Source organism: Carcharodon carcharias, chromosome 12 (genome assembly GCF_017639515.1).
Source record: "Carcharodon carcharias isolate sCarCar2 chromosome 12, sCarCar2.pri, whole genome shotgun sequence".
In the NCBI taxonomy this organism is placed as follows: domain Eukaryota; kingdom Metazoa; phylum Chordata; class Chondrichthyes; order Lamniformes; family Lamnidae; genus Carcharodon; species Carcharodon carcharias.
The window spans coordinates 16,382,837-16,399,949 of NC_054478.1; the positions used below are offsets into that span (position 1 = coordinate 16,382,837).

The window sequence follows — 17,113 nt, forward strand, 5'->3', positions numbered from 1 at the left end:
GCTAACTGGGTATTTGAATATTTTTAAGGCAGAGGTAGATAGATTCTTGTTAGGCAAGGGAATCAAAGGTTATTGGGGGTAGACGGGAATGTGGAACTCGAAACACAAATAGGTTATCCATGATCTTGCTGAATGGCAGAGCAGTCTTGAAGTGCCGAATAGTGCACTTCTGCTCCTATTTCATATGTTTGTAATCCTACGCTCTTAGACATTTGTTTGATAAATTGATACATTGGCTGGGCTACAATTCTTCCAAATTGCCCCAACCTGAAGTGTTGGAGTTAGGGCTTTCAAATGAATAAAACTCCCAAGTGAGTTGCATAAAAGTCTACCGCATGAAAATAAATCATTTGACCCAAATGGTCCGTGATGGTGTCCATGCTCTGCATGAACAACCCCCCAATGTCTGCAACAACAAGCACCCTCACCCCTGCGTGCCCCCCCCCTCAATTTATCTTCCCCTATCAGCATATTCCTTTCTCTCGTGTGTTTTCTAGCTTCTTGTTAAAGGTGTGTATGCTATTCCGCACCACTATTACCTGTGGTAGCAGGATCAACGTCAATCGGTACTGATTGTGTCCTCCCATCCCCAGACTTTCAAAACTGGGAGTTCCTTCACTTATAACATCCACTTCTGGATTGGAAAAGATTCCTCTCAGGATGAGCAGGGAGCAGCTGCAATCTACACCACTCAGATGGACGATTACCTGGGAGGCAAGGCTGTGCAACACCGGGAGATGCAGAGATACGAGTCTGAGGTCTTCAAGAGTTATTTCAAGAAGGGCTTCATGTGAGTAGAGTCTTTTGTATTGAGTTATTAGCCAACAGTGGCAGGATCTGTATTAGGGTATGGGTGGAGATGGTGGTGTAATGGTAACATCACTGAACTAGTAATCCAGAGGCCCAGGCTAATGCTCTGGAGACATGGGTTCAAATCCCACCAGGGCAGCTGGCGGAATTTAAATTCAATGAATAAAGCTGGTCTCCATAAGGTGACCAAGACAACTATCATGGTCACTAATTCCCTTTAGGGAAGGAAATCTGCCATCCTTACCTGATCTGGCCTACGTGTGACTCCAGACTCACAGCAATGTGGTTGACTCTTAACTGCCCCTCTAAAATGGCCTAGGGGAATTGGGGGTGGGCAATAGATGAATGGGATTTGAATCCACAACCTTCTGACTCTGAAGCTAATGTGCTACCCACTGATTCAGTGGCATATGTAAGGTGCTGATGTTACATGCAAATTAAAAGCAAGTTTTCTGCTTTTTTTTTTTTGCAGTTACAAGCAGGGAGGTGTCACTACTGGACTGAAACATGTAGAGACCAACAGCTATGATGTGAAGAGGCTGCTTCATGTGAAAGGAAGGAAGAATGTATACGCTGGTGAGGTGAGCACTTTAACCAATCCTAATTCACCACAAATCTCTCGGGATGCAGGCTGAGATCTCCATTGGGAATGTGCCCAGACGCCCTCTGAATTAAAAAAAAACTCTTCTCTCTAGATACAACTTCATCACCCCGGTTTGTGCTACTAGTTGTCTGGACAGCAGCAGAGACTCCTTGCCTGTAGGTTAGCGGGGAGGGAGGAGATTGCCAGGATTGCTGCTCCTGATTCAGCGATTCCTAGCTGCTTTTTCACACCCTGGGTGAGGACAATGTCCACTTTGGCTTTGTCCCTTTGCCAACTCTGGATATGTTCCTGGAGGTGTCATCACATGGCTTCAGCCTCCAGTCATCCCGATCCAACCATTGGTCACCCTTCCCTGTCAATTGAAAAGCAGACAAGCTCCTCATTACCTATTGGATGAAAGGCCTTTTCTCCCCTATACGATAGCAGTCGGAGAATTTTATTTATTTATTTTTCTCTCAGCCTCTGTTTTTCTGAAGGCAGTGTCTCGGAGAACCCGGGCCAATCCTGGAGGCTTGGCAATGCTGCCTCCCCTTTCTCTCTTAAGCTCCTACATTTAAGGTGACCACTTGCATGCAGTCCCAGAGACCTGTAGATGTGAACTTTAGCAAGATTTTATGGCTTGAAGGAGGGTAGGTGGAGTTTGAATTTATCCCAAATCCAAACCATTATACACATATCTATGTGGGACATTGAGAATATTGTACAGAGTACAGTCAATCATTAATGCCCATTGTGTACATAGAGCCCATAAACCTGCTGGTGCTGTTAAATGGGAAATCTGCATGGTGCAAAAAATATGGAGAGTTATCCAATTGCACAAAAGGCATGAAGGATTAGTGAAAAGCAGAATGCAATTCCCACCTTCAAAATGGGAGAGCATAGTGCTAACTTATTGCTGTATAGAGAGAGACATGTCACCGAAGATTTTCATCTTGCGCTTATGAGGACAAACACAAGAATGCCAAACTTCAAATCATCTCAACAATTTAGACTGCATAAGAGGGTGCTGGATTGGTTGGCAAGTTGGCTGTAATTGGCTGAGGTGCTCCCATGGAGAAAGCAATGGAGAACTATAGGCTCCCCCTTTTTAACTTTTAGGGTAACTTTAAAAAAAAAAGTGCAAGGCTTGAACATGTTCCTTTTGGTTGCAAAATGTATGGGAGAAGCAAAAAACACAAAAGGGGCAAACACACTGTTGGGTGTGTACTGTAGGCCCCCAAACAGTCAGGGAGAGATAGTGGATAAATATGTAGTCAAATTTCAGAAGTGTAAGAATAATAAGGCAGTAATAGGGGATTTTAACTACCCAAATATTAACTGGGATAGTTTTAAAGTACAAAGTAGGGAGGGAGCAACACTCTTACATTGCATCCAGGAGAACTTTTTTAGCCAGTACATAGAAAGCCCAGCAAGGGAGGGGGCAGTTCTGAATCTAATATTCGGAAATGAGCCCGGGCAGGTGAAAGACATATCAATAGGGGAGCATTTTGGAGATAGTGACCATAACTCAGTTAGATTTAGATAGTTATGGATAAGGTTGGGCTGGAAATAAAAGTTCTAAACTGGGGAAAGACTAATTTTATTAAGATAAGATATGGTTTGGCCCAAGTGGACTTGGAGCAGCTACTTGCAGATAAAACTGTCAGAGCAGCAGGAGGCATTCAAAGAGGAAATAGCGAGAGTACAGGGCAAATATGTTCCTGTAAAGACAAAGGGGTGGGACCCAAGTCCAGAGAACCCTGGATGTCAAGGGACATAAAGATTAGGGTTAAGAGAAAAAGAGAATCTTATGGCAGATATCGAGGGCTCAATATGGCAGAGTCCCTAGAGGAGTATAAAAAGTGCAGAGGGGATCTTAAAAAGGAAATTAGGAAAGCTAAGAGTGCATGAGAAACCATTGGTGGGTAGAAGGAAAACCCAAAGGATTTTTTTAAATATATAAAGAGCGAGAGAATAACTAGGGAAAGAGTTGGGCCAGTTAGGGACCGTAGAGGCAATGGGTACAGTCCTTAATGAATGCTTTTCATTGGTCTTCACAATGGAAAAGGGTGATGCAGGTATAGACATCAGGGTTGAGAAATATTAGAAGAAATTAACATAGAGAGAGAGGAGGTACTAGCGGGTTTAGTGGCCTTAAAAGTGAATAAATCCACAGGCCCAGAAGAGATGTATCCCAGGCTATTGAGGGAGGCAAGGGAAGAGATGTCAGGAGAATTTTTTGAGGAGGTGACCAGGTGTGTAGATGAGGTTAGTACAGTTGATGTAGTTTATATGGATTTCAGCAAAGCCTTTGACAAGGTCCAACATGGGAGACTTATAACGAAGGCAAATGCACATGGGATACAGGGTAATTTGATAAGGTGGATTCAAAATTAGCTTAGTTGTAAGAGGCGGAGGCTGATGACAGAAGGATGCTTTAGTGACTGGAAGCCAGTGTCCAGTGGCGTACCACAGGGATCTGTGCTGGGTCCCCTATTATTCGTCATTTATATAAATGAAATAGATGACTGTGTGGGGGGTAGGATTAGTAAGTTTGCAGATGACACAAAGATTGGCTGGGTAGTTAACAGTGAGGTTGAGTGTCTTGGGCTACAGGAAGATATAGACGGGATGGTCAAATGGGCAGATAAGTGGCTGATGGAACTTAACCCTGAAAAGTGTGAGGTGATACACTTTGGAAGGAGTAATTTGACAAGGAAGTATTCTATGAATAGCATGGCACTAGGAAGTTCTTAGGAACAAAGGGACCTTGGCATGTGTGTCCATAGATCTCTGAAGGCAGAGGGGCATGTTAGTGGGGTGGTGAAAATGACATATGGGACACTTGCCTTTATCAATCGAGGCATAGCTTACAAAAGTAGAGAAGTCATGTTGGAGTTGTATAGAACCTTGGTGAGGCCACAGCTGGAATACTGTGTGCAGTTCTGGTCGCCACATTATAGGAAGGATGTGATTGTACTGGAGGGGGTGCAGAGGAGATTCACCAGGATGTTGCCTGGGATGAAACATTTAAGTTATGAAGAGAGGTTGGATAGACTTGGGTTGTTTCCATTGGAGCAAAGAAGACTGAGGGGCGACCTGATCAAGGGGCATGGACAGAGTGGAAAGGGAGCAGCTGTTCCCCTTAGTTGAAGGGTCAGTCACAAGGGGGCATAAATTCAAGGTGAGGGGCAGTAGGTTTAGCGGGGCTGAGGGGAAAAACTTTTTTACCCAGAGGGTGGTGACGGTCTGGAATGTGCTGCCTGGGAGGGTGGTGGAGGCGGGTTGCATCATCCTTTAAAAAGTACCTGGATGAGCACTTGGCACGTCATAACATTCAAGGCTATGGGCCAACTGCTGGTAAATGGGATTAGGTAGGTAGGTCAGGTGTTTCCCACATGTCAGTGCAGATTCGATGGGCCGAAGGGCCTCTTCTGCAGCGTGTGATTCTGTGCCTTGGCAGTAATTTTCAAATCCTCTCTGGCCACAGGTGAGGTGCCAGAGGACTGCTAACAGTGTTCCATTATTAAAAAAGGGACGAAGGGATAGACCAGGAAATTACAGACCAGTCAGTCTAACCTCAGTGGTGGGGAAGTTACTAGAAAGAATTCTGAGGGACGGAATATATTTGCACTTGGAGAGTCACGGATTAATCAGGGATAGTCAGCATGGATTTGTTAAGGGAAGTTCGTGTTTCACAAATTTGATCAAATTTTTTGATGAGGTAACCTGGAATGTTGAAGGGTAGTGTGTTTGATGTGGTCTACATGAACTTTGGCAAGGCTTTTGATAAGGTCCCTCATGGCAGACTGGTCAAGAAAGAAAGAGACCATGGGATCCAAAGTAAAGTGGCACGTTGGCTCCAAAATTGGCTGAGAGGCAGGAAGCGGAGGGTGATGGCAGAGGGATGTTTCTGTGACTGGGAGTCTGTTTCAAATAGGGTTCCACAGGGCTCAGTGCTGAGGCCCTTGCTGTTTGTGGTGTACATAAATGATTTGGACTTAAACATAAAGGGAATGATCAAGAAGTTTGTGGATGACCTGAATATTGGTAGGGTGGTAAATAGCTGTAAACTGCAGGAGGATATCAATGGACTGGTCAGGTGGGCAGAGCAGTGGCAAATGGAATTCAACCCGGAAAAGTGTGAGGTAATGCATTTGGGGAGAGCTAACATAGCAAGGGATTACACTATGAATGGTAGGACCTTGGAAAGCACTGGAGATTAGAGGGACCTTGGTGTGCATATCCACAGATCCCTGAAGATAGCAGGGCAAGTAGATAAAGTGGTTAAGAAGGCATATGGGATACTTGACTTTATTAGCTGAGGCATAGAATACAAGAGCAGGGAGGTTATGCTGGAACTGTATAAAACACTGGTTAGGCCACAACTGGAGTACTGCGTGCAGTCCTGGTCACCACATTATAGGAAGGATGTGATTGCACTGGAGAGGGTGCAGAGGAGATTTACCAGGATGCTGCCTGGGCTGGAGGGTCTGAGCTATGAGGAAAGATTGGATAGGCTGGGGTTGTTTTCCTTGGAGCAGCGAAGGTTGGAAGGGGACCTGATAGAGGTGTATAAGATTGAGGGGCATAGATAGGGGGACATTAGCAGAGGGGTCAATAACCAGGGGGGCATAGATTTAAGGTAAGAGGGGAGTTGAGAAGAAATTTTTTCACCCGGATGATGGTGGGAGTCTGGCACTCGCTGCCTGAAAGGGTGGTTGCGTCAGAAATTCTTGTAACATTTCAGAAGTATTTAGATATTCACTTGCACTGCCATAGCCTCCAGGGCTATGGGCCAAGCACTGGACAATGGGATTAGTGCAGTCATATCTTTGTTGATTGATGTGGACACGATGAGCTGAATGGCCTCCTTTTGTGCTGTAAATGTCTGAGCCTAAGATAGGCTGATAGCTTGAGATAAAGATGGATGTCGGAAGCACAAACACTGCAAGGATCAATTGGTAGAATGGTCTGTTTCTGTGCCCTACATTTTTGTAGAGATAATTGATGGAAAGAGGCTTAAGTGTACAAACACTGGCATAGACCCTAGGTTTAGTCAATTTTTAAAATTTTATTATTTCATGGGAAGTGGGTGTTCACTGGCAAGGTCAGCATTTTTGCCCATCCCTAATTGTCCTTGAATGGCTTACCAGGCTATTTAAGAGGGCATTTAAATATCAACCACATTGCTGTGGGTCTGGAGTCACATGTAGGCCAGACCAGGTAAGGACAGCAGATTTCCTTCTCTAAAGGACACCAGTGAACCGAGTGGGTTTTTACAGCAATTCATGGTCATTTCATGGTCGTCATTACTTTCAGCTTTCACTGAATTGAATTTAAATTCAGCAGCTGCCATGGTGGGATTTGAACCCATGTCCCCAGACTCGTCCAGTGCCATACACCAACGTCTCACCATTAGTGTGGCACTAACTTGCCTATTACTGAGGTCAGCAACTAGAGCAGATCTACACAGAGAAGAATGAATGTTCTTTTTTATATATATAAGAGCATGTGTGTGAGGAAATGAGGGAATCAATCCAAAAAAAGGCACATTGATTGAATTGCAAGTGCAATTTTTGTGTTGGTGTGTCTGTAAGCCACCTCTTTTTTTTTTAGAGTTGATATGTGATCAGATTTTGTGAACCTTTTCAGGTTGTTATGAGTTGGAAGAGTTTCAACACGGGCGATGTCTTCCTGCTGGACCTGGGGAAGCTCATTGTGCAGTGGAATGGACCACTGAGCAACCGGATGGAGCAAATCAAGGTAATGGACTCGCGTTGGCTGCTCCAGCTAGACTGTCAGGGGCGGGATTGATGACATTTGTGTGGGGAGGGAGAAGGATGTTTATTTGATGGAGTCAGTGTACACTGTCACTTTTTACTGCTGGGTTACCCAGATGGTTTTGGCCCGTTCTGTTCCGCTCTGTAAATGTCACCTTTAATCATCCATCTTCTCATTATTGACCCCTTAGCTACAGGAGACAATCTGATTCCAGCTATACTGTCCCATTTTTAAAATCACTTTCAACACTTTTTTAATACAGAGCTGTTAATTGTTACTGACCGGGCTGGTATTTATTGCCAATTTCCAGTTGTCCTTTTGGGAAGTTGGTGTTGTCTGACTCTTTAAACTGCTGTAGTTTCTCATGGTTTGACATGCTGAGTGGTTTCAGAAGAAGATGGCCAGTTTTTCCCTCCTCGCCACTGGATGAACCGATGCACAAACCGGTTAAAAGTTCATATGAATTGTGGCTGGAGTATTGAAATTGCAATCAATGATGTCTATTACTTATTTCTTATTAATATTCAAAATCTTACCTCTGCTTTCAGAATGTGTGGGATGGACATGTGTTGGGGAGGGATTGGTGGTAGGAGTAGTGCATTATAAAGTTTGACCAATGTTTCTATAAAACTATTAATTATATTATGGAGACTGTCCTTTTTTTTTAAATGGAAACTTTGGGTACGTTGTGGATGTACAGTCTTCAACTCTGAAAACGCCAATGATCCTATTGCTAACGTATTCAAACTAAAAGAGTGTGGCTACCACCTAAGCCCAGGTTTATCTGGACTCCAAGGCTTTTCTGGTTATATTTTACTGGGTCACATTAGTTCAAACTGGCTGGTCAGTCATCACCCAAAGCCTGGTCAGCTATTGTCTGGCACTCCACCTTGTTCTAATCCTTGTCTTCAAATTCTTCCACCTCCTTGTCCCCTCCCTATCTCTGTAACCTCCTCAAGCACCAAACTCAGCATTGAGTACACTCTGCACTCTTCCTCCAATCCTGGCTTCTTGTTCATCCCTGATTTTAATCATTGCACAATTGGTCATAAGCTCTGGAATTGCCCCTCTCCCTAAGCCTTTCCACCTCCCTCCTCAGGGTTGGGTGTGTTGCAGTTCACTAAGAGTCCCAGTTGCTGTGGCCACATACAATTTTCATGTATGTTGTAGTCTGGAGCTATGGATGGTGATGGTAGAGTCTCCAATGTTCTTTCCGTCACATGGCTGATCAGGAAAATCTCACTCTTATCACCCAACAATGTGTGTTGGAAGGATTTCCAGATTGATACTCAAACTCTTTGGCCGCGTTATGTCATCTTTGGCCATCAAGTCCTGGAGTGGCACTGGAACCCTGATCTGCTGGTTCAGAGGCAGAGACACTACCCACTGCACCATAAGGCCTCCCCCTCCTCTTTAAGCAGCTACCTCTTTGACTCATCCTTTGACTATCTGTTCCTTATATCTCCTTAAGTGGCTCCATGTTGGGTTTTGTTTGCCAATGCTCCTATGGATCACTGGGGATACTATTCTGTTGTATAAATGCAAGTGCTTGTTGGTGCACTCTATCTGCAGGACCTGGAGTTGCAATCTCTCGTGCAGCTGTATTACACTCCTATAATAAGGCTGTCTTGATTTCAGGCAATGCAATTGGCTAAAGATATCCGGGACCGGGAACGTGGGGGACGTGGTCAGGTTGCAGTGATTGATGGGAAGGATGAGGCTGCCTCACCGCAACTGATGAAGCTCATGATTTACCTGCTTGGTGATCGGAAGGAAATTAAACCACCGATTCCAGATGAAGTGGTGGATCAACATCAGAAAACAGCTGTCAAACTATATCAGTGAGTGGGAGTTTCATTACTGGGGGTGTAGCGGGAGAATGGTGCAAGGGTGGTTGGTGTGGAAGGGGAGGGGAGAATGGCTTAGGGGGGTTTGTTGGAAGGTTTAGTGGGAAGTGTGAGGTGAGAGTGACTGCCCTTGACATCAAGGCAGCGTTTGACAGAGTGTGGCATCAAGGAGCCCTAGCAAAACTGGAGTCAATGGGAATCGGGGAAAACTCTCCACTGGTTGGAGTCACAACTAACACAAAGGAAGATGGTTGTGGTTGTTGGGGGTCAATCATCTCAGTTCTAGGACATCACTGCAGGAGTTCCTCAGGGAGTATCCTCAGCCCAACCATCTTCAGCTGCTTCATCTTCCATCATAAGGTCAGAAGTGGGGATGTTCGCTTGATTGTCCACCATTTGCAACTCCTCAGATTCTGAAGCAGTCCATGTTCAAATACAGCAAGACCTGGACAATATCCAGGCTTGGCCTGATGCTTGTCACAAATGTTACTTGCCACATAAGGCAAGCAATGACCCCCTCCAACAGGAGAGAATCCAACCATCTCCCCTTGACGTTCAGTGGCATTACCATTACTGAATCCCCTGCTATCAACATCCTGGGGGTTACCATTGACCAGAAACTGAACTGGACTAGCCATATAAATAGTGTACAAGAGCAGGTCAGAGGCTCAGAATCCTGTGGTGAGTAACTCACCTCTTGACTCCCCAAAGCCTGTCTACCATCTACAAGACACAAGTCAAGAGTGTGATGGAATACTCCCCACTTGCCTGGGTGAGTGCAGCTCCCACAGCACTCAAGAAGCTTGACACCATATAGGACAAAATAATCCACTTGATTGGTACCCCATACGTGCATATTCACTCCCTCCAGCACCAATGTGCAGTAGCAGCAGTGTGTACCATCTACAAGATGCAGTGCAGAAATTCAGCAAGCCTCCTTAGACAGCAACTTCCAAACCCTTGACCTCTACATCTAGAAGGACAAGGGCAACAGACACATGGGAACACCACCACCTGCAAGTTCTCCCCCAAGTCACTCACCATTCTGACTTGGAAATATATCACTGTTCCTTCACTGTCGCTGGGTCAAAATCCTGGAACTCCCTCCCTAACAGCACTGTGGGTGTACCTACACCACACGGACTGCAGCGGCTCAAGAAGGCAGCTCACCACCACCTTCTCAAGGGCAACTAGGGATGGGCAATAAATGCTTTCCTAGCCAGCGAAGCCCACATCCTGTGAATGATTAATAAAAATGAGAGAAGACATGTTCACCATCTCATAACCTCAATAGATTAGATTGCAAATAAACTATTTTACACCAAGGGTCTGAATTTTGCTGGTGGGAATAAATCCTGTTTGGAGCAGCAGGATTTCAAACAGTTAGCCCAGTTGGCAGGAACAGAATTATTGGGCATTTAGGATGGAATGGCTCCATGCTAACTGACCCCTTCCCAATCCCAATCCCAATTTCACTGATTTTGATAGAGGGTGAGACACATGTCAGTCTTGGGGTTGAGTCTGGAGTTCTGTGTGGTCACTCATGGTCTTTCCTTCCTTCTCCAGTGTGACTGATTCTGAGGGAAACTTGCTGGTGCAGGAAGTGGCTACTCGACCCCTGACCCAGGAACTGCTGAGCAGTGATGTGAGTGACACAATTGCCTCCCAGGAGGGGAATTTTGATGGAGTAAATAAGGAGAAACTGTTTTCATTGGCAGGAGGGTCGGTGACCAGGACACACACTAACCAAAGGGGAGATGAGAATTTTTTGAGTTGCAATCTGGAATGTGTCGTGTTCTTATAATATAATCGTTGGACTTGCTGTGCAAGACACAGGGCACCAAATGCTCATAAGGGATTGGGTAAAAACGTTGTGGGTTTCTTTACTAAGACTAGGCACATGAGAACAGTTATAAATAGTTCTGATGCCTTCAAGCTTTATACCTGAGTGTGCTCTGCTCAAAGCAAAAGTGAAACTCAGGCTGGATCACATGACACACTTCATGATGTCTTGCTGATGTCCCCTAAAGACTTAGTACAACTTCCCCCTTTTCTGCCTTTCCAAAAGAGTATAACTATTTATAATTCATAAGATAAAAACAAAAAAACTGCGGATGCTGGAAATCCAAAACAAAAACAGAATTACCTGGAAAAACTCAGCAGGTCTGGCAGCATCGGCGGAGAAGAAAAGAGTTGACGTTTCGAGTCCTCATGACCCTTCGACAGAACTTGTCGAAGGGTCATGAGGACTCGAAACGTCAACTCTTTTCTTCTCCGCCGATGCTGCCAGACCTGCTGAGTTTTTCCATTTATAATTCATGTTCACTTACCATTAGATAAGTGTGTAGAACTGATTAATGAGTCTCTAAAGTAGGGGTAACCTGTTGGTACACCCAGATCTTATAATGATAACCTTGTCTGGTGATCTCTTATTGCTCACAGTGATCTGTGGGATTGTCACTCTTGGATGTTCCTGGTTGCATTTGTTATCTTGTCCTCTATGCAGTAGGACTGTATGGTGGTTGAGGAGCAGGAATGGATTTGATTTGTCCTCAGTTACACCTCACCATTGTGCTTTTAAGTGTAATAACTTCTTAGGATTTGGTTCAAAACTTGATACTTCGGTTAATTGCCACGTACCTTCTGCGAAATCTTGGATAGGATCTTGTCCCAACTGTAAATTTGGCAATTCTTTACCAACATCTTTATCTTACACATTGGTCATCTTCTCTTGCAGTTTTAACAGTAGCTCTCTAGTTTGAGAAAGTAGAATGGGTAAGGGTTGGTAAATTGGTCTTTACTGGCTTGCCAAACATGAGCTCTGCCAGTGCTGGAACAGTTGCACTTAAAGGTGTTGCTGTCAGATGTATTGTGCAATTTTAGTTGACTATGAAGTCAATGCCATGGACATGAATGAGGTTGGATGAGACCTTGGACCAAGGGTGGGTAGGAACTTCATATGGAATCAATGGTGCTTTGTGCTGACTTGGAATATACTCTTGACATGCCTTGCACTTCTTGACGACTATTTCAATGTCATAGGCCCTCTGCTGCAAGTCTTCTCATCCAATCTGTATGCAAGTGATGATGTTATTGATCAGGTTACAAATATCCAGGTATGATGACTGGTCTGCCTTTAAAAATTAATCAGCCCATCCTTCATTGAATTTCCATAACTTCTTTTGCCATTTCTCCTTGTAGCTGCTGACACTTGTGTTGTATAAAATGTACCAAATCAATTTGGAGAAGATCTTCACATTCAATATCAGAAGTCCACTTGTAGAATTAAGGATATATCTTCTGTTTTCACTGGGTTAGATAATCTGCTAAGTGTATCTGATGTGATCATCAAGTTACTTGGTTTGTACTTAATTTAACAGATGTTACCTTGCAGCGTCTCTTGATAAAGATTCAAACTTGGTGGTACACCAAATCATTTCCAGCAGTTTATGGTTGGTCTCTACCAGAAATCCTTTGCCAAGTAGATGGGTTTGGAAATGTATGAGCCTGAACACTAAAGTTAATGTTTCTTGCTCGACGGTGGAGTAGTTGGGTTGTACTACGGACAGATTTTGAAGCAAATGCAACTAGTTTGCCTTTTTATATTAAGTGTGTTCCCAGACCTTTTCTGGGGCACATCTATCTCCAGGGTATTTATCTCCCTGATGATGAGTGTTTCGGTGCTTCGGCGAGGTATTGGTGGTCTTCCTGCCACAGGAAGACACGTCCTTTCTCAACAAGTCCCTTAGCGACGAAGACATTTCAGCAAAATTGGGAAGGTAAGTTCTTGTCCCAGTGAAGAGATCCAGACCTCCTTTCGAAAATCGTCCACATCTTAATTTGGCGTGGCCTTGATATCCTCTCTTTGACTTGGATCGGGACAGATGCCTGCATGGCAGTAAACAGGACTGAAGAAATAGATCCGTACATTGACGTTGTATTTCAGACTGTTGAACGCCAATCCTTCATTACGTGCTTCTTGCATCAATGAGTGCGGATTGTGACTGTTCACACACTCTCCATCCCAGGGTCCTCTGCAGCTGCTCCAAGACACCCTTGACCCTGGCGCTGGCGTTGGTGGGGGGGGCAACACACCATCCTGGATTCACGTCTGCAACTGCAAAGATGCCTGTCTTTCTCTCCCTAACTGTTGAATCACTCATATCACTATTTGCTCTTTCAGTACAAATTCCTGGGTTTGTGTTGGGGATTCTGCTCTTGCCTTGAGTTGTAGAAATATACAGCACAGGAGGAGGCCACTCAGCCCATTGAGTCTTGGTCAGCTCTTTCAAAGAGCAATCCAGTTAATCCTATTTTCCTGCTCTTTCCCTTAAACCTGTAACTGTCCCTCCAAGTGTTTAACCAACTCCCTTTTGAAAGTTCCTATTTAATCTTATGTTATGGCAACATTTTGGGTCTCTCCGCATCCACCAGTCTTCCTCACCACCACCTCACTCACCCCCCCCCCCCTACCCCCAACCTGACACTCACCACACCCACCCACCACCCCCCCCCCCCCCCACCCCCCTCAACCCCTGACCTGACCCACTACAATTGAGACAAGGCTGGCAAAGGGACAGTCTAGGCTAGAAATTCCACCTAGCTGTGGCTCAGTGTGTAGCACTCTTGCCACAGAGTCAAAGGATCATGGGTTCAAGTCCCACTCCAGCCCATACTCCAGGCTGACAAACTCAGTGCAGTATGGGGTGGAGAAGGCGTCTCTCAGACAAGCGTTAAACGGAGCCAAATCCATTATGTTTTGGGTGGACAGAAAAGCTCCTACACTTTCTATTTTGCAGAAAAGCAGGGGAATTCTACCCAATATCTTGGCCGATATTTATCCCTCATCGAACATCACATAAAGCATTTTAGTGAACACTGCTGTTTGTGGGTGCTTGCTGCATGTGCTCAAATGGGCTGCTGCATTTTCTAGGTTACAACACTGCCAAAAAAATTTGTTGACTATAAGACACTGCGGGAGGGTCTGAGTTACAGAAAACATGCTTTCCTTTTTGAAAATGCAAAGCAATGTTAAATTTTAAACCTGTTTAATTATTTTTTTTAGGATTGCTACATTGTAGACCAAAGTGGAATTAAAATCTTTGTGTGGAAGGGCAAGAAGGCTTCCCAACAAGAGCGTCAGTCGTCTCTAACCAGAGCGATGGTGAGTACAGCACATCTCGCACCTCCTCGCCAATGTGAGGCACTTGCCACTTTAAGAATTCTGGCTTTAGATCCTCCTTCAACTTCTCATTTTTAGCAGGGACTAAGCTGAGGTAATGACAGTCAATGTAAAAGATGGATCGGAATCCTGGGAGAGATGAGCAATAAAATGTGTTCATTGCCTGGAGTTGTTTAAATGATGGAACTTCTTTACATTGACATGAATGGCTTTTTGACCCATGTTTAAGTCCGGATTAGGATTTAAAAAGGATCTGTTTTCAGGGTGCTGCTGGCAAGGCTGGGGTGTATCGGCCATTCCTCGTTTTCCTTGGGGAGGTGGTGAGCCACTGCCTTGAATTGCTGCAGTCCCTCTGGTGGTGGTGGTCTTGATTTTTTTTTTTCCCCTTCATGTTTAGTAATAGTAGCCTATAGCTCTGACCCTGTTTAATAAACAAACAATGGTAGTCAGGAAAAGACCATCAAGTCCATCAAGCCTGTTTCACACAATTGACCCTTTGTTTATCACAATGTATACCATCCCAACCAAATCCAAAACCCATCTAGATATAATGATCACTGAACTGGTAAATTAAGATTGGATCTTTAAAGCAATGGTCAGTTTTATATCTAATTATAAAGACATTCAAGTGCATACTGGTGAATATTCTTCAGAGAACTTTGATTATTTGGTAAGTCCTTCAGAAGGAAACACTTACAAATACATCAGCCTTTTCAGAAGCAAGTGATTGGAATGGATTAAAGTTGGAATAGAACAAGTGAAAGTCAACTGTGGCTCTTGCCTCTGAGTCACGAGATTCTGGGTTCAAATCCTACTCCAAGGTTCGAGCGCACAAATCTAGGTTGACACTCCACTACAATACTGAGGGAGTCCAGCATTGTTAGAGATGCCATCTTTGGGTGAGATGATAAACTAATGCTGTGGATGTGCAGAGACTCCATGGCGCTCTTTGAAGAAGAGCTGAGGAGTTCTCCCTGTTCGCTCTAGCCAACATATGTCCCTCAACCAACCTAAAAAATAATTATCTGCTTATTTTTATATTGTTGCTTGTATGAGCTCGCTGCATGCAAATTGGCTGCTGTATTTCCTACATTACAGCCAATTAAATACTTCAGCATTGTAAAGTGTTTTGGGAGGTCTTGAGGTCCCGAAAGGTGCTATATAAATGCAAGTAATGTCTTTAGGAATTGACCACTCCAGTTTTTGAATAATTCTAATATTCTGTTCTCAGGGTTTCATTAAAGCTAAAGGTTATTGTGAGTCCGTGAACGTTGAGTTGGAAAATGATGGTGCGGAGTCGGCTCTATTTAAACAGCTTTTTCAGAAGTGGACGGTGAAGCATCAGACCATTGGCTTGGGCAGAACTCACAGCGTTGGCAAAATCGGTACGTGAGCCTGTACCAGGGTGGGGCAGACTTGACTGGCAGTGTTTTTGGTGGGCTGGGGGGATGCTGGTGGGGTTGACTGGCTACATGACTTTGAGCATGATCCAGGAGATGAGGAATTTCCATGACATGGAAAAAGTAGAGAAGCTGGGGTTCTCCTCCTTGGAGAAGAGAAAATTTTGAGAGATTTGATAGAGGTGTTCAAAATCATGAGGGGTCTGGACAGAGTAGATGGTGAGAAACTGTTCCTGTTGACAGTGGTGGAGGACCAGAGGGCATCATTTTCATTTAACTGGCAAAGTACTAAAGGTGACATGCGGCAAATCTTTTTTTTTTGCACAGCCAGAGGTTAAGATCTGGAATGTAGTACCTGAGAGTGTGCTGGCGGCAGATTCAGTTGTGGCTTTCAAAAAGGAATTGGATAACTGTCTGAATAGAGGGAAAAGGCAGGGGAGTGGGAACAGCTGAGTTGCTCTTGCAGAGAACCACATGAAACAAGATTGACCAAATGACCTCTTTCTGTGCCGTAACCATTCTATATTTCTCCCCTGCACTTGTTTTCCAGCCAAAGTGGAGCAGGTGAAGTTTAATGCCATGGCGATGCATGCCAAGCCTGAGGTTGCAGCCCGTGAGATGATGGTGGACGACGGTTCTGGTGATGTAGAGGTACTGCCGCATGTTCCTACACAACCTACTCGATGAAATTTAAATTCTCGCTCCTCCTGTGTCCCAATCTTTCCTTGGCCTCCCCCATTCCTGATCTCTGTAAACCCCTCCAGCCCAACAACTTTTCCAATCTGTGCTCTCCTCCAATTCTGGTCTTTTGTCCATTACAACTCCACACACTTCACTCCTGTCATGGTACCAGCTGTCTGGGGCTTTAAGCTCTGAAATTCTGCCCCTCTGCCAACACTCCTCGAAATCAACTACTTTGACCAAGCTTTTGGTTGCCGATCCTAATGTCTCCCCGTGTGGCTCATTGTCAAATGTTGTTTGATTAGCATCCCTGTCTCCCTCTTTTTGGGATGCTTTACCATGTTAAAGGCACTGTCCAAATGCAAGTTGTCGAGGCTACAGGCCTCAATGCTGACGTGTAGAACTATTTAGTTGGTGGTTCTGAGACAAGGGCACTTTGATAATTGGTTTACTGAAAGATCATCATGGTGGCAGGTGCTGAGTTGTGATGACAATGCAAATAAGACATGTAATTATGTAATAGACAATCACTAAAATAAAAATAGAGTATTCCCAATTATGACTTCAACATACAACTAATTACAATGTGTTGCAAATTGCGGGTCTCCTTAATTTACAAAACAGAAATGAAAGGTCTCCTGCACTCTGCGTTTTGTATGAAAGTCCATCAATCATAGGCTGGGGTTGAATTAATTAAATTCTCAATCATTTACAGACCATTCTGAGATTTATAAAGTAGGAGATTTGGACTGTTGTGTAGTTTTTTTTTTCATTCCATATCTTGTAGAGTGGTGTCTTTTCTCAATTCCATCGCACATTTACTGTG

At 44.3% G+C, this 17,113-nt stretch overlaps 1 protein-coding gene across 1 annotated transcript in view; it reads left to right on the plus strand.

Annotated features, from left to right (window-relative positions):
- LOC121284843 (villin-1-like) overlaps positions 1–17,113 on the plus strand; it is a 53,177-nt gene that overhangs the window by 9,317 nt on the left and 26,747 nt on the right. The window contains exons 4-11 of the mRNA XM_041200638.1: positions 594–790; positions 1,283–1,391; positions 7,049–7,159; positions 8,816–9,018; positions 10,591–10,669; positions 14,090–14,188; positions 15,438–15,591; positions 16,157–16,257. Coding sequence (XP_041056572.1) covers positions 594–790; positions 1,283–1,391; positions 7,049–7,159; positions 8,816–9,018; positions 10,591–10,669; positions 14,090–14,188; positions 15,438–15,591; positions 16,157–16,257 — 1,053 coding nt within the window. The remainder of the gene's footprint in view (positions 1–593; positions 791–1,282; positions 1,392–7,048; positions 7,160–8,815; positions 9,019–10,590; positions 10,670–14,089; positions 14,189–15,437; positions 15,592–16,156; positions 16,258–17,113) is intronic.